The sequence below is a fragment of the Protopterus annectens genome, chromosome 3.part1 (genome assembly GCF_019279795.1).
Source record: "Protopterus annectens isolate FY-2018-M chromosome 3.part1, PAN1.0, whole genome shotgun sequence".
NCBI classification, from domain to species: domain Eukaryota; kingdom Metazoa; phylum Chordata; order Ceratodontiformes; family Protopteridae; genus Protopterus; species Protopterus annectens.
The window spans coordinates 3,014,334-3,040,647 of NC_056732.1; the positions used below are offsets into that span (position 1 = coordinate 3,014,334).

The following is a 26,314-nucleotide window of genomic DNA, read 5'->3' on the forward strand; positions in this document are numbered from 1 at the left end:
CCTCTCCTTTGATCATCATATTCCAACACTGATTAGGAAATCCTATCTGGCTTAGCTGAATGCAAATGGTAGCTCCTCTAGATCAAAATAAGTCCTTACTGCTTTATACTCTACACTGATCAGGCCCCATCAACAAGTATAACAGCCCCTCTTTGGAATGCATCTTTCTAAATATATAAAGTAGTTGGAAAGACCGAAAGTTTCCTGACAAAAAGACTGCAGGCCTAAAAGACCTGAGCTACCAAGAGAGGCTGGAGGCTTGGTTCTTGCATTCAGCGTCCTGCAGACTCCCTAGAGGTGATCTGTGCCTTACATTTGGGGTTATTAGGGGTCCATCAGCCAAAGGCCTCTTACAATCCCCACAAATTAAACAGTTCAGTGAACACAAGGACCAGATATTGGAGCCTGATTCAGCAAATAAATAAATCATGACAGATTTGCCACACAATGACTACCCCTTCTCTGGAACAAACTTCCACTTCAGAACAGGCAATGTGACACACTATCTTCCTTTAAAAAGGAATTAGACAGTTAGGTTTTCATAAACTTGACCCCAGTATAAATGGTCTATTAGTCCTTGAAAAAAGGAGATAAGGTCTAATGGTGGGTAATGGCAAGGCATGAATGGCCACATGGCCCAGCTGTCTTGCATTTTATGGCTCTGATGTAAACTAAGTTTCTGATGAAAATCTGCAAAAAAAATAAAAATACAGGTTACAGTATTCCTATGTACTGTGATATCAATATCATTTATGCACTGAACAAGTCTCTGAAAATGCTATATTAAGGCATCTAAAATACATCTGTTCTACATAAAGTAGAATGCAGTTTCACAAATTATGTGATCTTCAACAACTTTCTGTATGATCTTTTGTGACTGGAAGTAAACAGGAAAAAACACCATTCATTGTTACTATAGAAGCAAAGCCTTCTCCAGATAACAGAGCATCAATACCTGCTCCAGTGAACAGGGACTGTAGAAAGACTCAATGAGCATTATTTTAATTACAGCTTAAGACAGTCAGTACCATGAACAATTAAAAAGCTTTATTTCATTTTATCATAGCCATTGCTTTCCTAAAGTCAATGAATATTCCATCAGAGTGCAAGACAGCTCTGAATTTCTAACTTTTACAATGGTGCAGCTTGAAGATTAGTATCGGAAAAATAACTTACGGATGTTTCCATATTTTGCCAAGTTCCTTCTAGTTTCAGACTGTTACGATAACAATTATCATATTTCTGGACATTTTTACTATTTTGTTATTTAAGAAAGCATAGAAAAAGAAAGTCAATGGCATCTATTAATAACCCTTAAAACCACTCACCCACAAAAACAAAGCCGTCCACTTCTTTCTCTTGAACAGGCCCTTTCTTCGAGTCCTGACTTTTTTTAAAGCCAAAAAAGTCAAACATCTTTAAAAGATTTACCTAGAAAGAGAGAAAGAAAGAAAGTTTTTAGTATGACTAACACATACCAATCCTGGTTCTACTACTAACTTATCCACCCCTTTAAACAATCCCCTTAATTATAACCAGTCACCCATACTTAAACGTCTATCATTCTATTCTATCAATACTCAAAGCAACCTAAATAAAGTAAGTCAATTTCATGCATGGATAACTCATCACAAACCAGACATCATCTCTGTCACAGAAACTTGGCTTAAACCCCAACACCAAGATAATGATATTCTTCCCTTAGGTTATAATATTTTCCTCCAAGATCGCATTAAAAAGAAAGGTGGCGGTGTTGCTCTTATTCACTCCAATAAACTTACACTCTCTCAAACCAAACTAACCTTTCCCTTATTCTTACCTGCCGAAATACTTGCTGCAAACCTGAAGGTTAATAACCATAGTACCATTACAGTAATAGCCATATATATCCCACCTGCTGACAACATTCCCCTACTGGAAAACCTTCTTTCATATCTCTCCCAGAACATCCCTAATGAAACTATCCTCCCAGGAGATGTAAATATTGATTGGCTGAACCTCAATACCCTAGCTCTCACCATCATATAAATTTATACAGATTTACTTATCTCTCAACCTACACACATCAACAAAACACATAGTTCAAGCTCCCTGATAGACTGGATACTAGTTTCAAATCCCTGTAAAATCCTGAAACTTTACCCAACTCCCTTAGTGACCACTCGCCTATTAAGGTCCTTAGATATACCACACATCTTTCCAAACCCCACCAATATATTACCTGCCATAAGCCAACCAACTTTAAACCTGAAACATTCCAAACCCTTCTCTCTAGAGTCAACTGGGACTTTCTAAAACAGCTTCCACTGAATGAGGCAGTAAATGCCTTTAACTCTACTTTCCTTACTATCTTAAACTCACTTGCCCCAACTAGAAAAATTGAGTAAAAGCCAAAATTTCACCCTGGCTGTCAAAAACTACCCATTCTCTTATGAAGAGCAGAGATAGGGCCAGGAAAATATGGATACAATCCAAACGTCCAGCCAACTTGCAAAAGTTCAAAGAACTTAGAAAATAAAACAAACAAACAAAAAACACATTGACGATGACAAATCCTTCTACTTTAATCCCCCAACATTAAAATCAGACCCAAAAAAATTTTGGAAAGCTATTAATCAGATCCTACACCCTGGAAACTCGACCTCACCTTTGGGGTCTGTCCTGATAAGACCCCCAAAGAGACTGCTAATGCTTTCAACACCTACTTTATAGAATCTATTACCAAACTATGTAATAGCAACTCTCCTAACTATAACTTCTCTAACCTCCCTGAACCACCCCCTTCTGCATACCCTACAAACTCTCTCTCAAAACCTGTTCCTACTACCTACATTAAAGCACTACTCTCTAAATTTAAGTCATGCTCTGAATCAGCTGATCACATTCTTTCATACTTTCTCTAAATTGCTGCACATTCCCTGGCTGTGCCTGTATCCATCCTTATCAACTGCTCAATCTCTGAATCTAAAGTCCCAACTATTTGGAAACAGTTCTATACTCTTCCAATTCATAAAAGAGGTAACTCCACAGAAACATCTAATTTCAGACCCATTGCCATACTCTCTCCTCTCTCCAAAAATACTTGAGAAATGTATACACAAACAAACTATGTATCATCCCCTACAAGAAAAACTTCTCACTCCTACCCAGCATGGTTTCCGTCCTAAGCACAGTACCTCTTCTGCCCTTCTATCCTTTCTCAATACCACTGTCTCTGTCTAGAGACAATAATAAACTTATATCTTGCCATTTCCTTGACCTCTCTAAGGCTTTTGACAATGTTTCACACTCCCGATTACTCAACTAACTCATAAACCTCCATTTCACTTCTGATACAGTAGCATGGTTCTCCAGCTATCTCACTGATAGACAGCAATCAGTCAGATGGGACCTAGCACTTTTCTTCCCCTATATGTAAAAACAGGTGTTCCCCAAGGATCCATACTTGGGCCTCTACTATTTAATATATTTACTAACTCACTCTACTCCTCCTGTCCACAGTCCTCCATTGTCCAATATGCTGATGACTCAACAGTCATCACTATTGCAAACTCACCCACTGAACTCCTTTCCACTACCCAGACATCCTTCAACTCTGTTGCGACTTGGCTCAAAAAACACCAGTTCATCCTCAATCCAAAAAAAAAAAAAAATAATAAACTGCTTCTCTTTCTCCCTAAATCTGTTAACCACATCAAACCTTCCTTTACCATTACATCCTAAACAATACTCCCACTTGAAGTAGACACCAACACAAAATTACTCGGAATCACTATTGATGACCAACTAAAATTTGATTTACATATTAACAATTGTATCAGAAAAACCCATCTGAAGCGAGGACTCCTCACCACAGAAGCCCGACATACACTAACTCATGCCTATCTTCTCCCTTGCCTTACTTACTGCTCCCAAATACTTACTAATCTAAACTTTTCTCTACCTTTTAAGCTAGGAACTACCTACCACAAAGTAGCCAGGTTTGCAGCTCAACAACCTTATAAATCTCATCATTGTCTCTCCCTTAAATTCCTTGACTGGCTTGAACTACCTCACCTACTACTCCAATCTCAATTACAAATGATCCACGCCATTCTATAGCAACCATCTTTCTGCCCAGCTGTATCCATCCCTCATCTCACATTGCTCTCCTACTAGACATCTCAGAAGTGCAACCCAAGACTTACTAAATGTCAACAAAACAAAAACAAAAACTGGAGGCAATGTATATTGTTACCACCCTACTACTGAATGGAACGAACTCCCCCTAGATATCAGAAATCAAACAAAACCAAAAAATTTAAAATAGCTACAAACGATTACTTCAAGAAACACTGGACCTGCCCTTGCTCACACCCTCCTTGACCAAAATCCTTCGGCTTTGCTTTAGTTTATCCATTGTGACCTCAACCTAACCTGCTTTCCTGTTCTAACAGCCTTATCCCTCTGTTGAACCTGTATGCCACTCAATATGGCTTACTGATGAAAGAACTTAACTACTGTAAATAAGACTTGCATATCTAAATAATTCTTGTATCCTCTTTTTTCTTAATTTTCTCTAAATTTGAACTTTAACAGTTATTGTAAACCAAAAAAATTCCAAGATTACTCTCTTTATTCAATATTGTTTGTTTTAATTACATTTTGCTAGATTGTATGAATGTTACATGTCTGGAGATTTTCTCCCCGGGTCTCTGCTGAAAAAGGGCTTTGGCTCAGTCGGACACTCCCGGTCAACAAATGTAAAATAAATAAATAAAATTTTTTAAAAAATGACTAATCGACAATAGCATAAAGACAGATCTTTTCTGGTACTACTCCTAACAAGTAGAAACCAGTGTCCACAAAATCTTCATTTTTGCAGATACATGTAGACACTACCATTCACATATGGTGGTAGATGCACTCATCACACACTGATTAAAACATTTTTTAGTTAGTTTAAAACAGCCGTAGCTTATGAATTTCTAATGCAACTTTAAAAAGTTATTTCCAAAAGTTTGCCTTTGGTTTGTTAACTTGCCCCTTCCATCCTCCATATGAAGTGTGTGATGGCATTTAATTTGATATTATGAGGCTCATGCAGGGCCACATTCCATTCAAGTAAATGGGACTTGAATAAAGCATGCTGTTTTCTCTCTTTTAATGGCTGGATGAAAATAAAAACATTTATCATCAAGCTGTTAAAAATGCTTTTAATGGTATGTGGTTACTTTATGATCTTATGAGACAGGCTTTACACAAGTGCCATTTAGTTGAATGGAGCATGGTCGACCCCCAGGAGTCTGGTAATACATAATTAAATATAACTCACGCTCTTAGCAAACCAGTAGCAAGCTTAAGGAATTTATTATAAAAGTTACAGAGAAAATCTAAAAGCTGCTACTGAGTTTTAAACTCATTAAAATGCTCTGATGTGCAACTGATGAACACAGCAAAGGCAATATGGTTAGCAACATTCCTTCAGTTTACTTTCTGTTTCTAACTGATAGAATTCACCTTTCCCAAGTATTCAGACACAAGCTTTCCCAAGTATTCAGACAGAAGCTTCAGTTTGGTTTATACCAACTATTTCCTCTGGAAATCTATGCCATTGCCATGCAAGAATCTTGTTCACACTAACCCGATTTCAGGCACAGATAAAACTCGGTTTTCCAAATGGCCAATGTGACTAAAACATCATCATCAACCCCCTTCTTCCCATTTTTACATAGGGTTGAGGTGTCGAATTAACTGTCGCAGCTCTCTCGATTCAATGCCACACTCCTGTCTTCAACAATCATGCTGACTATCACAGATCTTCTCTTACACAGTCCATCCACCTCTTTGATGGATGCCCTCATTTCCTCTTACCATCTTTCTGTCTGTTCCAAATCTTATTCACCAGACTGTCTTCTGCTTTTCCGCACATGTGCCCACACCACCATAATCTGTTTTCTTTGACCTTTTTTGCAATTGGAGCTACTCTGGCTTCTGCTCTTATGTCCTCATTTCTTCATCTGTCCCGCAGTGTACATCCTATCACCCTTCTCGGGCACTTCATTTCCATCACCCCTAGCTTTCTTATCTGCTCTAATTTGATTGCCCAGGTTTCTGGGCCATTCAGTAGTACTGGTCACACCACTGTTTTATACACCTTACTTTTCAGCTTGTTTTGCATTCTTCTGTCACACACTACACCAGATACACTATGGAAGTTGGCTAAGAACAAATGAAGTAGACCTCAGTGGCTCAACATCCAGCTTTATTGAACACTTAACCGCTTTTATACCAGTATAGTGGACTTCATCAAAATAACAAAATATGTCACAAAGCAAGCTTAAATACAAAGCTAAAACCCTACAAACCCTTATTCACCAGTCATAAAATGCATCCAATTAGGCTTCCTACAAGGTATAATTAACAGTGCTGAAATACAATCCTAACCTAGCCCTAAAAATAACAAACAACAATTAAAATATTTAAATACAATAAAAATAATTTGTTTTATGACCAATGTAATATTTTGAAGGAGACATTTGTTTATGAAATTTTTAGTGAAGTGAAGAGGAAAAGAGATGGTGGAATTTATGCGCCTATTTCTAGGTACATTTGAGGTTAGCTCTAATACAAGAGTTGCAACTAGAATAAGCACCAACGAAGGGTGGAATAGGGTATGTATTATACCATTTAACCAGGATTTCTATTCTGTGTGTAGTGTTATTAGAAGAAACTGGAATATTTTTAAAACCGACCCAGAACATCTACAGGTGGTTGGCGAGAAGCCAAAAATTGTATATAAGAAAGAAAGTAGTTTTAAACAGTTGCTTGAAAGGGCAAGAAGGAATGACAAGAATGGAAAAATGGCTAAGTGTGGAGCCTGTGTCCAATGTAAGAACATTTTGGTTTGTAATAAAGTACAAATTAAGGGTCTGACTGACATTAAGATTCCTAGTAGATTTTATTGCCACTCAAAGGAGTGGTACATGACGCTAAGTGCCAGATATGTGATTGTTTTTACATAGGAAAAACAATAAGAGCTTTGAAGGACAGACTTTACCAACACCTGTAAGACATCAAAAAATGGATGTTAAAAATGCTTTATATAAACACATTTTAGAAAACAAAGACCATGTTTTCAAATTCTGTATTCTTGATCAGTGCGATTTAGGTTGCAGAGGGGGTTCTGAAGCAAATGACCTAGAATTTTTAGAAATGCAATGGATTCTAAGCACTGATGCCACAGCACCCCCCCCAGCCTGAATAAGCATGCGTCTTTGGCCAGTTTTTTGAGGCTGAAAGCAAACTACATGCTGTGATTTTAGATTAACTTTTAAACTTGTTATACTGTTTTGGGGTATTTTGTTATATTCCATCAATTTTTATTGTATTTAAAGATTTTAAGGTACTTATGTTTTATCGCAACCAGATTTTCTCAGTTGCGAAAAGCGCATACCTGCACAGATATGACTGCATATGACAGTTGAAACTGTCATTGTAAGTTGTTAGTACTGCCAAAAAAGTTTAAATTACTTTTAAAAACACGAACAATTTCAGAAATCCTTTTCCTGTTTTGTGTGCCTTACAGACACACACCTGACTTACCATGGCTGCTGTCGCCTGAACTGCATTCCTTACTTTCTTAGCATGCAGACTTAAAATAACAGAAATGCTGACAGTAAAGTGCAGACAGAAAGCCGAGCACGTATGTTATTTTCCTTTTTTTTTTTTTGAAATGCATCTTCAAATAATCCAAAACCTGGATTGTACAACTGACGGTAAATTTTAATTGTTTGTTATGTTCAGGGCTAGGTTAGGATTGTATTTCAGCACTGTAATGGTTAATTATACCTTGTAGGAAGCCTAATTGGATGCATTTTATGATTGGTGAATAAGGGTTTGTGGGGTTTTAGCTTTGTATTTAAGCTTGCTTTGTGAGGTATTTTGTTGTTCTGATGAAGTCCACTATACCGGTACGAAAGCGCTTAAGTGTTCAGTAAAGCTGGATGTTGAGCCACTGAGGTCTACTTCATTTGTTCGTAGTTGAACCTGTTGGATCCATGTTATGGCAGTTGGCTGCAGCCCCCCTGACTCTTTGACCTCTTCATTCAGACCTCTCTTTTCCTCAACCACCCTCCCAAATACTTGAAGCTGTTAAACTGCTCTACTATCTTCCTTTCTATCTCAATTCTCAGCTTCTTCTGATTTCCCCTATTTGCTGCCATTACCACTGTTTTATCTGTACTTAGTTTCATCCAATGTGCCTTCAGTTTTGCATTCCATTCTCCTATCCTTTGCTAAAGTTCTTGCTCAGAGTCTGCCTATAATGCCACGTCATCTGCATACAGCAACTTTGTTGATCTGTCCCTTCCAACATGTTTGCTAATGTAATCTATCACCAGTAATGATTAGCAGTGGGCTCAGAAATGAACCCTGGTGCATACAAACTCCAACTGGGAACCTTACTGTGAGACCAAACACTATTTGTACTCGAGTCATTGGGTCCTTGTACATAGCCTGCACTAATTCTACCAGTGTTTCAGGGACTTCGAATCACCACAGTACTGTTCAAATCAGCTTTCTTGGGACCTTGTCATACACTTTCTCCAAGTCTAAGAACGCCCAGTTGGGACTCTTTTTCTCATCTCTAGGTTCATGGTTCTTCTCAACTATCTGGTCTCACTGCAAACATTGGGTCAGTTGTGCTGCATCTTGATCTGAATATGAAATGCTCATCCTCCTTCTTGCTTTCTACTATTCTGCGTATCTGTTTATCAATCACCCTCTCCAGAACATTCATACAATGTGACAGCAGTTTGAAACCTCTGTACTGCCCAGATTTGTGGATGTCCCCTTTGTTCTTATAGATTGGTATGAGTATGCTTATTCTCCAGTCATCTGGGATATGCCTTTCCCTCCGCACTGCTGTTAGCACCCTCAGGAGGCATTTCTCCCCTATCTCACCCAGCATCGTTGTCATATTTGCTGTGACCTCATCTAAGCCTGCTGCTTTCCCTGACTTCATTTTCTTTGGTGCTATTCTTACATCTAGGGTGGGTTCTTCTTCTTCTCTCATTGTAAACAGTATCTGGTACAGTACAGCTTCTCTGGGGTTTTCTTCATTCAAAAGCTGCTGAAAGTACTCCTTCCATCTGCCTTTGATCTCGTGCAGACTAATGAGCAAGTTGTTGCTGGCATCACTTTTGAAGGGTGTCTAACTATCTTCTTTATTTTTTGTCTTTGTCTTGCAACCTGATACAGTTTCTTTGTGTCAGCTACTGATTCACTTTCCAGAAGCTGGTAGAATACCTCTAATGCCCTAGAATACCTCTAATGCCCTCTTCTTTGCTATTGCAACTCCTTTTTTAGTTTCTTTGTTAGCTTACCAGCATTCTTTGCTAGCCTGGTCATGGTCCATCTTTTCTATCTCCCACTTTTTCCTGCACTCCTTGATTACTTCCTGGACTTCTGCATTCCACCACCAGCTTCCCTTATGTATCTTATTTCCAAACCCATACATCTGTTCTGTAGTAATCACACATGCTGTTTTGAGACTCTGCCATTCTTCCACAACTCCAACTATTTCCTCCTCTTCTTGGAGTGGTAAAGCCCCAATTTATTCCTTGAACTGTTGTGCTTTCTCTCCAGTCAACTTCCAGGTCTTCAGTCTGGTCTCTATTGATCTTAAAGCAGTCTCTGACCACTTGCTTGTAGCAACCAGTGGTTTATGCTCTGGGCCAGCTGTTTCACTTGGGATGACTTTGCAATCCCTGATTCTATGCCAGTGCCCTTTCCTTACTAGGAGGAAGTCTACCCTAGTTGCACGTTGGCCACTCTTGGATGTGATCTTGTGACTCTCTCTCTTTCTGAACCATGTGTTGGAACTATCAAGCCATTTACCAGACAGAAGTCTGGAATGGCCACTCCTTTATTCCTGCATCCATGGGGACCCAGGCAGTTCTCATATCCTGTTCTGTTTGCCCTGATATGTGCATTCAAGTCACCCATTATCAAAATCAGAAAATGACTAGATACTAAAAACAAAAACTTGAATATGGTAAGCACTTTCATTCCATACACAGAACTTCATTAGATATCATTACAATGTTAAAATCATTTAAATAAACCTGCAAAATGTCACGTGATCCAACTTCTTAATGAATTAACCCTTTCCTCTTCAGTGCTATTTTATAACTTTCTCTGTCATTGATACCAGGAAAATTGCAGGCATTCAACCTAATCTGCCAGCAATATTCTTTCCAATTTAACTCATCTTCAGCGTCAAGCCTTTCTTCATAATTAAATAACTGATCAATCTCAGACAATCTAAAATACACTTTATCCCTAACATTAGAATGCATTTTACATACATGTTTAGCTAGAGTAGGTTTATTTAAACTATTTTAAATGGTGTCGGATGAAGTACTATGTATGGAATGAAAGCGCTTACCATATTAAAGTTTTAGTTTTTAGTATCTAGTCGTTTTCTGATTTAATACAGTGTTTATCATGGCAGCTTTTGAGTTTGTGGAGTTTTGGATTTGTTTTACCCATTATCAACACCAACTCATGTTTTCCTGCTTTATCTAGTAGGTCCTGCAACTGCTGTTTGGATGCACTCTTTTCTTCACTATCACAACCCTGTTGTGGGGCAGTATTCATAATCTCAGGCTATCATTACACTGGTAATTGACTAAAATATGGACCAACTCCATTCTAAAAACTTTACGAAAACAGACTTTTTTTCTGGATGGGAGTTACCTCCTACATACCACTGGCACAAGATATTAACCTACATCTCTGCAACTTATAATAATAAACTATGCTCATGCTACCTGACAGTAAGAAGCCACACCCCATAGCCATGACCCTTCTCACCAGGCCAAAACGTTGGTGAAATGTTATTTCTTTCTATTTATTTATTTAACATTTGTTAACTGGGATAGTCTGACTGAGCAAAAGCCCTTTTTCAGCGGAGGCCCAGGGAGAAAAGCTCCATGGTAAAACAAGTTATGACATCACAATGTCTAGTAGGGTACAATATTATTAAAATACACATAGTATATGCAGGCATAACAGATACAACACATTAATACACAGGTCACTATGGCTAGTAAGATACAATAATAGAAATTATTAACTATATGCAGACTTTCAGACATCACACAATATAACACACATCCATTTTTGGCAATTCAACCATACGACATCTGACTGAATCACCTTTGCCCTGACTACCCAATACTTTTCTGGATTCATTTAATGCCCACTCATCTCTGTTCATGTTGTTTTCTAAAATGTTCCTTTCACATATACTGCTAACAAAATTAAGTTATTTTAGAGTTGCCTAGTATTTGCCTTCTACTAGACTGTACAAGAAGTGCACCTTCCGTTTCCTATCATGACAGGGATTTCATTTCAAGTTTGAGCTTTTCACTGAACTATAGAAACTGTGTTCAGAATGTTAATGGCCTTTTGGTGGGACAACTTTCAGAAACAGCATCAGAGTGTATACGAGACCTTAACAACTGCCAGAAGTTTTAAAGAAATACCAGCTCATGCTGAGTTTATAGCGGAGTCTAGAACAAAAACGATAGTTAATAAAAAGAGATAATTAATTAGTTGGGCATGTAAAATATTTATTTATTTTATTTATTTATTTATTTTATTTAACATTTGTTGACCGGGAAAGTCCGACTAGGTTCCACAGATCCTGTTTTCAGTGGAGGCCCGGGGAGAAATGCTCCAGACGCATGTCTTTAGAATGTGGGAGGAAACCCACGCGAACGCAGGGAGAACATGCAAACTCCACACAGAAGGCACCCCAGCCGAGAATCGAACCAGAGAACCTCTTGCTGTGAGGCGACAGCATTAACCGCTGCACCACTGCGCCCAAAATAATGCATGATAACTATGATAGTCAATCAGAAGAGGTTAGAAAACACTGGGAAATGAGAATAGAAAGGCAGTATATAAAGAAATAACGACAGGATATTTGTATGGCTTCCAAGGATGCAACAAAATATAGAAACTTTATCATTTTTGCATGGAACCGTCTACACAGGTATTTTAATACCACAAGTAGACTTCAGAGAATTTTTCCACAGACAGGCAATAATTGCTGGAGGTGTGATGGGAAAGAGAGGGGCACATGGGAGCATGTTTTGTGGGATCGCAATGAGTTGGTAGATTTTAAAACTTCTGTAAGGGTATTTGGTCAGAAATGTTAGGGAAACAAATTATTGTAACAAAGGAAATATTTATTTATTGATAGTTGATTACTGGGAAAGTCTGGCCCGGGGAAAAAAGCTCCAAAGTATTATACAAACATTTTAAGAACAAAAATTATACAGTCTTCAAAAATAAAATAAAAACATCTACAATTTATTATACCAAATTAGATATAATCTGAAAAACATTGGTTAAAATATATATAATTTATATGACAATAATTTAATATTTAGAGAAGTTTTAGCCAATTTAGAGAAATTACAGGAAAGTTAGTACATTACAAAGAAGAATTGCAATATGAAGTGAAGAAAAAATGGTTATAGTATATTTAGATAGAAGAAAGAAACTGACTGAAGTAAGGAAGAGAGCGAAGACGGGGGGGGACGTAAGAAGGTAAAAGGTATGAATAGGTACTTGCTCATATTTAGGGATATAGTTTATCCTGGGGTTGAGCAAGAACAGATCCAGATTCTGGCTGGGAAGTCTTTCAGAATGGTTTTAAAGGACTGGAGGGAAAGTTTCTTTTGAGCTGGGATATAGGAACTGAGGGCAGCCACATTGGTGCGGCGGTTAGTGTTGTTGCCTCACAGCGAGAGGCTCTCCGGTTCAATCCTTGGCTGGGGTACCTTCTGTGCGAAGTCTGCATGTCCTCCCTGTGGTTGTGTGGGTTTCCTCAGGGCGCTCCGGTTTCCTCCCACGTCCCACATACATGCTGCAGGTGGATTGGACACTCTAAACTGGCCCTAGGCGTGAGTGCGTGCATGCGTCTGTGTGCCTTCCATGGAAGGTTGGGCGCCAGGCTGGCAACTCGACAACTGCTAATCATGAGCGGACAGGTGATCCACTGTGGCGACCCCTAACCGGGAAAAGCCGAGAGAAGAATAAGATTGCCCAGCTACAGCAGGTTTAATGCTGTTGGCTGTCAAAAAAGCAATGATTAGAAAATGGAAATCAAAAACTAAACCAGGCGTATTACATTTACTGAATGCTGTAAAGGAGATAAAAAAGTTGAGGTTGGATGTTTAGAAAAAGGAATCAGCAAACTACATTGAAACAAACTGAATCTGTGGGAACAATACATAAAGAATAATGTTCAGGAAAAGGAGTGAAATTTCAGGGAAGGCAGGACTTGAGCAGTATATGCAATGTTAAATTAAATAGCAACAGTAGTGTTTAATGCATGAAAAGAAAAATCTCTTTAATGGTTTGTTTTCTCGTTTACATTTGAATGTGTACTCGTGTCATTATGTAATATATGATGTCAATAAAAGTGTTAAAAAATTGCCTAAAGTATCACTATCCATTTGCTCTGCAGGTGATAAAAACACTTCTGATATAATATTACTCACTCACATGTGTGTTTAACAAATTGCCTCGATACATGGTGCCTTCACATCAATCAGTTAACCCAGTATGACCCATCCTCAAGGCTCCCAACTGACACCAACCCTGTCTCTTCCATTCATACCCTGACACTTAAGTGCCTGGGACTCCATATACATCTCTCTAAATACCTTGCATTGTTTAACAGGTACCCATGCAACCATTCAGCCTTCAACTACAGTGACTGACATCTTCACCAGTTATTACACTGTGTACTATCACCATACTTCCCCCACACTGACTTTTGTGTCCAAGAATAGTCAATGTACACTAATGGCTCTGTCACTGAAAATAACCTGCCCTGGCCATGTGAAAGGACATGGAGGATACATTTGCTACCACAGCCACAGCAGTATAGCACATGCTTATACAACTTATATCATCAAAATAGTCTTTCTTTAAAATGGCCAAACAAGGGGGTTTTATATACATAATAGCAGTGACAATGTAACAGCAAACCCAATCAGGTTGCAATCATAGCCTTTATTATTTTCCAGTAGCTAGCAGTGTTAGGGCAGTTCCACATCATGTACACCAGATCAGCCCCCCATCCATATGACACCTGAGCTATTCAGTGAACCAGGGTAATAGCAAAAAAGGGTCATCGAGGTATAGTATACATCACAAACTCTAAAACATATGGATTTCCATCTTGAAGGAAAATACTTCTGTTACTCTAATCATATTCATGAACTGTTCCTCTCAAAACCAGTTGTCATTCCCACAATGAAAAAGGTTCTCCTGGAAATTCAGATTTAGTACATCTTAGTAACTGATCAAATACCCCCCCCCCCAATACATCTTGCCGCTTCCTTTCCTTCTCCAAGCAACTACTCCCAAAGTTGTCCCACTTTTTCATGGTGTGATGACTCGGCTCAAATTAAAACAGCTAATAGAAGAACCTAGGCAACTTTGCTGAAGGGAAGAGAGTGAGTTTATGCAGGTGGCAACAATGCATCATCCTATATGATTCTATTGTTAAAAATACCTAACAGGTAGCCTACCAAACCCTGTTTCACATAACACCCCTCCACATTTAATCCTGGATTACCAGTATGGAATTCTACTCCTGGATGTATACTTGTAGCAGACCTTAAAACCCCTTCACAAGAACAGATGTTAATATTCTCAGAAACATTGCTACAGTTATGCAGGGTGAAATGTTGTTGCCATTGTCTGGAACATGGCTACACTTATGTAAGGTGAAATGTTGTTGCCATTGTCAGGAAAGTATAGTTGTGTACACTTATTATAAATGTAGATGTTTGAGTGTATTCACTGTTGCAGTCATCACATTTGGGTTATCTGCTTGCAGTAGCCCTCAGTCAGCCTGATTATCAAAGTCTTGGGTCCTGCGTTGGTTGCTGTCTCATCTTCCATGAAGTCAGGTAGTCAGGGGTATAAAGCATGCAGCAGACACCATTACATCACTTTTTCCTGCCCTAGATGTCAGGTGCCCCCATAATGGGAAGCAAATATGCACAAGGTTACACCTCCAACAAAAGCAAATACACCAGAAAGCTTTAAACATAGTAAACAAGAATAGAGGTATAGTCAATAGAAGTCAGGGGGCTGGAGGGAGAGTAATCAGGACTGCAAATGTGAATGCACTCGAACATCTACATTTATATTTATGGTAAGTGTACACAACTGTACTATGTTCTTCGTGTTTCACTGTTGCAGTCATCACATTTGGGTAGATTCCCAAAGCTAAGGATGGGAGAAGGCAATTAAATAGCATTAGGACCAGCTATAAGGCCCTGCAAGACTGCAGTAGCAAAGCCAGCTCTGGATTTAGAAAAAAACTGGCAAGTGGTAATGCTTGGTGAAGGTATGTACAGAACTCCAGGTAGCAGCTTCTAGGATGTCTGGTAGGGACACCTCTGAGGAAGGCTGTAGAGGTAGATGCAGCCCTGGTTAAATGAGGTCTTACCCCTGTGGGGTAGATTTTCCATGGTGCTTATAGCAGAAATGAATACAATGGCCTATCCACTTAGAAATGGTTTGCTTTGAAATGGCCTTCCCCTCTGCCTCTGCAGCAAATGCAACCAGTAGCTGTTCAGATTTCCTGAGAGGCTTAGTCCTGTCCTGTCCAAGTAAAATCTAAGTTGTCTGTGCATGTCCAAGGAGTGCAGTACTCATTCCCCTTTGTTCTGTGTGTTAGAAAAGAAGGTTGGCAAATGAATGGACTGATTAAGGGCCACACTGGATACCATCTTGGGCATAAAGGAAGGATTGGTGCTGAGGGACACACTGTCCGCAAGAAAGATGATGAAAGTTTCCACTGCCGTGAGGGCCTGTAATTCAGACACCCTTCTTGCTGAAGTGATGGCTAGAAGGAAGCTGTTTTCCAAGAAAGGAATTTCAACTCTGCATTTGCAGCTGGCTCAAAGGGATGTAGAGTGAGCTTTTCCAATACAAAAAGTTAAGGTCCCAAGCTGGAGTAGGGGCTCTCCTGAGTGGTCTTACGTTTTTGGCCTCTCTGAGGAATTGCTTCAGCAGTGGATGAGATAAGAGGAGTGTCTCTGTATTATAGTGAGCTGAAATGGCAGAGACATGAATTTTGATGGAAGAAAAGGAAAGGCCCTTGTGAAGCATCTCAGTTAAGTATTGAAGAATATGGGGTAAATTGGGTACTGTTGTGCCCATCCCCCTGAGTTTGGCTCCAGGAACAGAATCTTTTCCATTCTTCAGCATAGGATTTTCTAGTACTAGGCCTCCTTGCCTCCAGAACAACATCCATCACTTGCTTACTGAGGGATGGTAACAGAGAGATCAGGTAATTAGCCAGGCTGCAAGGTTCAGGGTTTGAAGCTGTGGGTGCAGAATCTGGCCGTCCTGCTGGGACAGCAGGGTAGGGGTCTGAGGCAGGTGCCATGGTTCCAGCAGAGAAACACTGTGCAAGAGGGAGTACCAGTATTGACGTGGCCAGTCTGATGCAATCAGTATTGTCCTTGGTTTGTCCCGTTTGATCTTTAGTAGCACTTTGGAGAGGAGAGGCAGGGGGGAAAAGGCATAAACTGTGAAGGACAGGGCATCCACTTTCCAAGCTTGTCTGTGGGGAGTCCTTGTGCAGAATTTATCCAATTGGTAGTTCTAAGGGGAGGCAAACAGGTCTATTTCTGGGCTCCCCCATTTGTTTCTCAACGTGTTGAATATCTTTGGTTCCAGTTTCCACTCGTGAGGGTCCATGAGATTTCTGCTTAGGTCAGCTGCCAGTGTACGTAGCTTGCCTGGCAGGAATTGAGCTTGTAGGTGTACTTGGTAGTTCAAAGCTGTGTTCCACAGAGCCATGGCTAGTCTGCAGAGAGGGTATGAGTGGGTTCCCCCCTGCTTGTTTATGTACCACATAACAGTGGTGTTGTCCGTCTGTACCAATAATTGTCCTGGAAGAATGTGGTCCATGAAGGCTGTCAGAGCATTCTATACATCTAACATTTATTTTTGATTGCTATGCAGGTGCATTTGACTCTGGTTCCATTTGTCCTGAATGCACTGCCCTGCCAAATGAGTCCCCCATGTATAGTCTTGATGCGTTTTTGTTAGGGTTTGGGCTGCAGGGGGTAGAGTGAATGGCAGTCCCTTGTTTTGGTGGCAGGCCTCTGCCCACCAAAGGAACTCTACCCTTAGACAAGGTATGATAGGAATCACTGATTCTAGGTCCTGAGAATGTTGACACCATAAGCTTTTTAGATACCATTGTAGTTTCCTCACATGCAGTCTTGCATATGGAATTAGTAGAATGCAAGAGGCCATGAACCCCAGGGCTTGCAGTATTTTCCTTGCAGATAGCTGGGTCTTTGTGGCCAGTAGTTTGAAGTAAGCTGTCAAATGAACTTGTTTCTCTGGCGTGAGGTAGGCCATCTGGGAAGTTGTATTCAAGCTTTCTCCCAGGAATACAATTTGTTGGCAGGGTACCAGATGTGATTTATTTTCGTTTATGGTGTACCCCAGAGAAGTTAATAATTTCTTTACAAACGCCAGATGATTTAATAGTTTGCCCTGGCTTTCTGCCTGAATTAGGCAATCGTCCAGGTATGGGTATATTTGGATATTTCTTTGTCTGCAAAATGCAATGACTGGAGCTAGGCACTTTGTGAATACCCAGGGCACAGTAGATAAGCCAAAGGGCAGTGCAGATATTCCCTTATGGGGATGTGCAGGTAGGCTTCCTCTAAATCCTCGAGTTGCCAACCAGGCATTTGTGCCTAGCATGGGAAGCAGCTGAAGAAGGGATTCACATTCTGAATTTTGGTAACACTAAAAAAGTGTTTAGGATAGACAGGTCCAGGTACCAGGAAAAGTCTTGAGTAGAAACCTTGCCCCCATTCTTCTTCTAGGACAGGTTGAATAGCCCTGATGCTTAGAAGAGAAAGAACTTACTTTTGAGCCTCTGCCCACTGATTTGGGGGTAGGTCTGGCCAACCGTTTGGGGTTGGTAAGGAGTGAAAGTGGAATCTGTATCCTTGAGATTAAAACCCATTTGTCCTGGGTAATGAGTTCCCAACTTTTTGCATGCAGTGAGATCTTTCCCCCTAAAGGAACAGTCAGTTGAGCAGGGCTTGGAAGGTTTAAAGTTAAGTCACTGTGACAGTTTACCATAGGGGGTGTCTTACTACTTCCAGCTTTGGAAGTGGGAGCCCCCCATTGCTTAGGCCTGTGAATACCTTGGGACTGAAGCCTGGGTGTTTTGCTGGTTCTGTGTTTGGACGGAGAAGGCCTGGAAGAGGCAGGGAAGGACCAATTCTTACAAGGCCAATACCTACTAAATCTGGAAGGTTGTACTTGCAGGAAATCTTTAACAGTTTGCATAGATTTAGCTTTTTCCTTCATCTTTTTAAGTACTTCTTCTGCTTTATTGCCAAACAGGTGGCCTTGGTTTAAGGCAGCATCCAGTAATTTAGCTGTAACATGACCTGGCAAAGATTGCTCCTTAAGCCAAGCATGCCTTCTAAGTACAGACCCAGAGACAGCAGCCCTGCAAGATGCCTCTAATGAATCAAAACCACATTGCAAAGTATGTTTTCCAACTTGTTCAGCAGAATACATTAAATCCTGTAATTCTTTATTTTCAGCACACTCAGGAATCATCATCATTTTCTGTTTAAGCAATCCAATAATATGCTGCTGATACTTTAACATATGAAACTGACAGTTTAAGGCCCGAATGGCCAAAGTTGCAGAAGTGTATACCTTCTTACCCCATCTATCCAGGGCCCTGGAATCTCTATCAGAGGGGGTAGGGTTTTTGGCAGTAGTAGCCTTAATGCCTTTGGGTCGCTGTGAAATTGCCTCAGGATGCGCAGTAGGATTCTTAAAGCTGAACTTGTGAGAGTCAGGTACCCTGTAATACCTATCAAGTTTTCTGGGAGCAGGAAATAAAGTGTCAGGGGCCAGGCTAAATTCCGAGACGGCATCATCTACAATGTCCAGTACAGGAGGGATAGCTAAAGGCCTGTGTTGAGGTAGGAGTAAGAATTCCCTAAGTCTCTTTTTGGAGTCCGAGTAATCCTGGCTTTCCCAGCGGAAATGCTCCCTAAGAGTATGCAAGGTTTCACCAAAAGAGAAATCCTCTGGAGGGGAAGCAGAGGGAATGGAGTCCTCTGCATCAGAATCCTCATAGGTAGATAAGGGTATCTCCTGGTCATCAGAGAAAACAGAAGTTTCAGAATCCTGATCAGAAGAATCAGAAGGAAAATCAGTCCTAGGTCTCTTAGAGGGAGAAGGGTGGCTTCCCCTGATTAGAGTAATAAGGTCTTCAGCCATTCTTATCATTTGTTTTTTAGGCATAGGAGCCTGACCATGTGGTCTGGGCATCGTTTTCTAGGCATGGATAGAGTTTTAGGCCTTGAAGAAGAAGACGGCATCGGTTTAATATGCAAGTCAGTAGGCCTGAATGCACCCTCAGAAGCCGGTGCCTGCACAGCGGCTCCGGTCCCATCCAAGGTAGAGACATCCGCAGGTTCCACAGTCAAAGAAGCATGTCGTGGCATACCGGACACCAAATGTGTCTCAGTAGAAGCCTGTGAATATGAAGTAGCAGGTATCAGGGGCTGCGAAAGAGCCTCACTGAGTACCGGCGAACTGGCGACTAGCTTAGGAAAAGCGTCGTCGGCAGCTTTGGACCTGTGTGGTCTGTCTCTGTCTTTATCTTTGCATTTTTCGGAATTTCAATAGTCGGGTGGTTTACCGAAGCTATTTCTGGATAATTGAATGAAGTACCAAAATATTTAGATGCGAAAATGAACCAACGATGATTAGTTTGAGGTTTGAATAAGGCACAAAACCGACAGCAAGGTACGTCGTGGTCTGGGCCTAAGCAAGGAATGCAGTATGAAAGAAAATCTTTATGAGGTATTTGCTTTCCACAAGAAATACAATTGTTAACATTTACTGACATCGGTTTAGAGCAAGAAAAGGGATCCGCAACGGGGTAGAAAATTAAAATTTCAGGGGTCGGCCAACCGGCACTTGCAAACTGCTTCTGCTTCGGGCACCGCACGACAAGAAAGACTGATGTAATGGCATCAGATGCATGCTTTATACTCCTGACTACCTGATGTCATGGAAGATGATACAGCAACTGACGCAGGACCCAAGACTTTGATAATCAGGCCGACTGAGGGCTACCTGCAAGCAGATAACCCAAATGTGATGACTGCAACAGTGAAACATGAAGAACATCATAGCTACATTTAGGCAGGATATCAAAATCTTGCCAGGACCAGTATCGTGCATCTCTACTTCAGTGGCCACCTGCAAATGATTGGTGCACCAACAAGTTAGTCCTACGCATTAAGTATACAAGTGTTAGGATAGTCCCACATCAACTACTACAATGCTGGAAAGAAGCTACAGTTATGATAACACTAGCTGTGCAGCCAGAATCCATCCCAAATAAAAGATACTTAAGAATCAAAACCAGTCAATATGACTAATGTGGGGCATAAGGTTTTAAACATTAACAAGCTACCTAACAGAAAATATACCTCATAAAGTACACTTTTCTTCTAGAACAGTTCTCAGTGAATATAAACTATGGATGTCAAAACTATATCCTTAATGTATTTGTATTAATTACTCAGTCATCCAACAAATTCATACACATCATTACAGTGAAAAATGGCCAAATGCAACCACCAGGAATTCTTTCTCAAGGAGACAAAGAAAACTGGAAGCTCTGGAAACAGAAATTATTCACTGAGAGGGGATTAGCTAAGAGCACGGAATAGGTACAGTGTGTTACAGTCCTTGATGTCACTGGACATGAAGCAATTTAACTCTTACTTCTACTAATGAGAAGTAATATAAAAAAGGAATAAGAGAAAATATCAGAAACTACTACGAGTCTTGAAAGCTGCTGCAAATTACTCTTCAGTTGTTTGAACAATGGAACAAGGTTTGAACAGTCTCTAGAAGCTTATGTCACTGAGCTGAAGAAGAGAGACAATGTAATTTGGTGAGCTATGCAATTCTTTAATAATAGTACAGTCTGTGGCATTAAAATAATAAATCAACATTCAGGGTCTTAACAGAAGTATACATCGAACCCGGAAATGTGTGCTGAGCATGGGAAATTGTAGTTAAAAAAAACTTATGTAAATTACATATACAAGATAAAGAATCAAATAAGAAAGAAACACAAAATATAAAATGAGACTGTGTGGTAACAGTTATGGATATGAAAAAAAGCTATGTGACAATACACTATTGCAATAATGAATAAAAGGGAAAATACAGTGCAACTGAAATTCAAGCCTTGCACAGCAGCTGTGATAAGCAAAGCAGAAGCACTGTCCAGCTTTTAATTCATTTTGCAGAATTTGAACTAGAAATGTACAATTTTCAAAGATGTAGAAATGGAAAACAAGCAATTTCAAAAGAATCTGCATACTACTGAACCGAAATGGTGCACTGCTACAGTCATCCCTCTTCACAAAGGAGGAGCGACTACAGACCCTGGGAACTATCGGCCCATTAGCCTGACAAGTCTGACATGCAAAGCTATGGAACGCATCATCATGGACCTAATAAAAAAGGATATAGGGAATCTCCAAAGTCTGGATCCCACATAGTCTGGTTTTGTGAAAGGTAGATCATGCCTGCTCAACTTGGTTGACTTCTTTGAGTCAGTCACCAGAGCTGTGGATGAAGACAAGGTGGTTCATACAGCCTACCTTGATCTGGCCAAGGCATCTGATACTATTCCCCACTCAGGAATCATAGAAAAACTCACTAAGCTTGGCATCAACCCCTATATCACTAGGTGGGTTGCAAACTGGCTTACAGATGGAACCTACAGTGAGAAAGTAGCTGACTCCAAGTCAGACTGCCGATAGTCCCACAAGGTTCGGTCCTGGGTCCTCTCCTGTTTGGTATCTACTTCTCTGAAGTCCAGGCCAACACGAAGGGACTCTGGCTGACAAAGTTCGCAGACGACTGCAAGTTGGGAGCTATTATTAACTCCCCAAGTGATGTTGACATCCTACAGAATGGCCTCACTGTGACCAATGACTGGTGTCAGAACCATGGCCTTAAGCTTAATGCCAAAAAATGTGTCATCATCCCCTTTGGGAAAAACCCAGTTCCCATGAATTACCACACTGATGGTTGCCCACTGAACATAGAAGACGTTATAAGAGATCTGGGAACACAGGTTGACAGCAACCTCTCTTTTGATCACCACATTGCCACTGTGGTCAGAAAGTCCTTCTATGTGGCACATCTCATTACGAAGGGATTTGCATCCATGAAGAAGGAAGTGATTGTCTCCCTCTACTCTTCCCTCATTAGGCCAATCATAGAGTACAATGCCCCATCTGGCATGTACCTCACTAGATACCTAGAGGCCGCAAAAGTACCTCACAAAGAGGATACTAGACCTTAAACACTTGTCCTATATGGACAGACTAAAAAAAAAACTATTCTCCGTTTCATATCAACCTACTTAGAGGCGATCTCTGCTTGACTTACAAAGCCATGTCTGACCCAGCTCTGTTAGAAATGCGGCATCTAAAGAAATCCCAATCCCTCTGCATCACACGCTCCAGAGACCTCAACCTCATTACCACAATTAACAGAACATGCTGGAGGCCAGGTTCATAACCCAGAGACTGCCCATGCCATGGAACAGACTTCCCATACATGTCAAGCAGAGCACCTCGCTGACCCTCTTCAAGAGAAATCTTGATGAGTGGATGGGAAACAGAAAATTCAGCCGGGGATGACACCAGTGGCTCTACTCGACAGAGGCACTGGGAACTAAGGTCGGGTGGCACTATGCCAGGGTAATCCTATGGCTAGGCTTGTAAAGACCCCAGGGCCATTAGCCTAGTACACACCTATGAAATATGAACATAAGTTTTTTGTGCTACCAAAGTGAAATGAGTCGATACAGTGAAGTCTGAAAATCAAGAAATAAGAATGCAAATCAGAATGTTAACAAGAAATAAAGAAAACGAATAAGCAATATGTCGAATTTAAACTAAATACTAATACAGAGTGCAGTACTTTAACTGTAGAATAATTTGAAAGTATCGGGATTCAGAAGTACCTCACATAGAGCTGTGCCCACATTGTTATTATATTCTGCTCACACTGGGATGAGCCACAGGGTGAAAATACGATGATGTAAAAAGAATTATAAGATCATTTTTTTCAAATAGCAACAATTAAAGAAGTCAATTCACCTACAAGTGTGGGTTGTTTAGCTTATGAGAGGCCAAGAATGGCAAAATGGAGCCACAGTTTTATTAAATTCGTATAGGCTCACAGCAAGAGGTTCTCATGTTCAATTCACGGCTGGAGTGCCTTCTGTGTGGAGTCTGCATGTCCTCCCCGCGATCGAGTGGCCTCCGAAAGACGTGTGAATGGGCATGCCTTTGCTGAAGGTTGGGCATCGGGCTGGCAACTCGGCACCATAAAAAATCTACTGCCAATCATTAGCAGACTGGAGTTCCGCTGTGGCAACCCCTAATCGGGAAAAGCTGAAAAGACAAACAACAACAACAAGGCTCAGTCATAGAAACATGTTAGGTACTATACAGAGCCACAGCAAACATATCTCTCATAACTATGCTGACATATTCACATCAGTGGGAAATTTGCTAAGCAACTGTCACACACAAATAAACCTTGATGCTATGCCAGTGATGTGTATTGTGAGTAAATGTCACTAAAAAATAATTACTGCAAAATAATAAATAAATAAACCAATATGGGTATACAATATGATCACTGTTATAATTAAACACGCATTAACCTGCAAGATCTGAACTAAGTGATTTGAAAGAAAAAAATACCCACTTATTACAGTTAAGGAACTGGTCACAAACAATGGCAAACACTAAGTTATTTTATGTACTACATGCAAAACATAGTTTCTGACAGATAATACCAGATGAAGAAAGCTTCAAGCTGCATATATTAAATGTGCCATTATGAAGGTAGAGATGCTGTATGTTTTGGTTAAGCATTTATCAACATCAGAGAAATCCTGAAGAAATGTTCCACAATTAACAGATGGTTAGTAAAGTGTTGTAAACAACTGATGACCTACCAGTAGTAGTATACAGCAGATTCAAGAAAACCAGGTGAGGTAAATGATACAGCTACCAAACAGACAGACAGACACAATAATTTAGGTTAAATAAGAACAAATGAAAAATAAGACTGACAAATCTAAAGTACATACTCCAGTTCTAACACTGAAAGAACTGAAGCAAATGCCAAAGCTAGAAGACATGCAGTACTACACACATTCATCAGCTTCAGGAATGACACCACAACTTGTAAATTTATTTTATACGCCCAAGTTAACTGTGCCTCTAAAAAGGCTAATACAGCACCATGTAGCCAGAATCTGCAGTCACAAAAAAGAAAAGACTTCTGAAATGCTCAAGAAAATTGCTGTAGGTGCACTAACTTCAATGCACTATTATCTAAATAAGCCAGCTATGCAGTGAATAGATGCCAACCAGAATAGTATATCAGTTGTGATTCTAGAAGAACAGAGTAGTTGCCTGTGGGTCAAAAGCATTTTTCAGATGCACAAAAGAGATATGTTCAGCTAAACCTGATTGACTTCTTTGAAGCAGTCACCAAAGCCATAGATGAGGGTAAAGTGGTTCACACAGCTTATCTAGATCTCGCCAAGGCTTTCGACACCATCCCTCACTCTGGAATTATAGATAAGCTCACTAAACTAGGTATAAATCCTTGTGACACAAGATGGGTTGCCAACTGGCTCACGGACAGAACCCACACTGTGAAAGTAGCGGATTCCAAATCCGACTTCAGACCAGTGACAAGTGGAGTACCACAGGGTTCAGTCCTGGGTCCTCTCCTGTTTGGTATCTACTTCTCTGAAGTGCAGGCTAACACAGAAGGTCTTTGGCTAACAAAGTTTGCAGATGACTGCAAACTAGGAGCCATAATCAAAACTCCAACGATGTGGACATACTACAAAATGGTCTCACTGAGACAGATACCTGGTGTCAAAGCCATGGCCTGAAGCTCAATGCCAAAAAGTGTATTGTCATCCCCTTTGGTAAAAACTCTGTACCCATGAACTACCACATAGCTGGTAGTCTACTTAATGTCAAAAATGTGATAAGAGACCTTGGGACACAGGTGGACAGTAGTCTCTCTTTTGATAATCACATCGCCACGGTGGTCAGGAAATCCTTCTACGTGGCTCATCTCATCACAAAAGGATTCTCATCCAGAAAAAAAGAGGTCATTGTTCCCCTCTACTAATCACTCATTAGACTCATTAAAGAGTACAACGCACCTTTTGGTATGCACCTCACAAGACATCTACATCAACTGGAAAGACCACAGAAATACCTCACAAAGAGGATTACTGGCCTCAAACAGATGCCCTACGCAGACCGTCTCAAAAAAACTACAGCTTTACTCCATTGCATATCACCTACTCAGGGCCGATCTCTGCCTAACATACAAAGCTATGTCAAACCCAGAGCTGTTGGACATGCTGCACTTAAAAGAAATCCCAATCCCTCCGTGCTACACGCTCTAGGGGCCTAAACCTTGTCACCACAATAAACAGAACATGCTGGAGGGATAGATTCCTGTCCCAGAGACTTCCCATACTCTGGAACAGACTACCTATCTATGTCAAACAGAGCTCCTCATTAGCACTCAAGAAAAATCTTGATGATTGGATGGGAAATAGGAAATTCATCCCAGGGATCACGTCTGTGGCTCTGCTCGACAGGGGCACAGGAAAATAATTTTCTTGGGTGGCGTAAGCCAGGGTACATTTTTTGGCTAGGCTTATATAGGCCCTAGGGCCTATAGCCTAGTAACTACCTATGAACCTAAAAAAGTAAATAGTAAAACATAGTGTCAGTAATGCAACAGGCAGCACACTTACCTTTGATGCAGAAGGCTGTGAGTTCTATTCCCAGTCTAGGTAGATCAATTGCTGACATTGCAGTGCAGCATATGGGGCTGCTGCACTCCTTTGTGTGCCATCCTTTGGATGACATATTAAAATGAGGCCCATTCACTCGAGTTAGAGTAGTTCAAGTGTATATAAAAGACTCCACAGCAACTAACGGAAAAAGTAAGTCAAGTTCCCCAGTGTCCTGGCCAAATTTCCCCTAGTAGTATAAATACCATCTAGGGTCTCCCTGAAAAGAGGCTACTGGTCTAGTGGGGCTGACCTGATCAACAAAAGATAAATAACAATAAATAA

General features: G+C 40.4%; 1 protein-coding gene across 3 annotated transcripts in view; it reads right to left on the reverse strand.

The window, feature by feature from the left end:
• UMAD1 (UBAP1-MVB12-associated (UMA) domain containing 1) overlaps positions 1 to 26,314 on the reverse strand; it is a 703,877-nt gene that overhangs the window by 596,514 nt on the left and 81,049 nt on the right. For all 3 annotated transcript variants that reach the window (XM_044066488.1, XM_044066486.1, XM_044066487.1), the window contains exon 2: positions 1,329 to 1,431. In XM_044066488.1, the coding sequence (XP_043922423.1) occupies positions 1,329 to 1,416 (88 nt within the window). In that variant the 5' untranslated portion in view covers positions 1,417 to 1,431. The remainder of the gene's footprint in view (positions 1 to 1,328; positions 1,432 to 26,314) is intronic.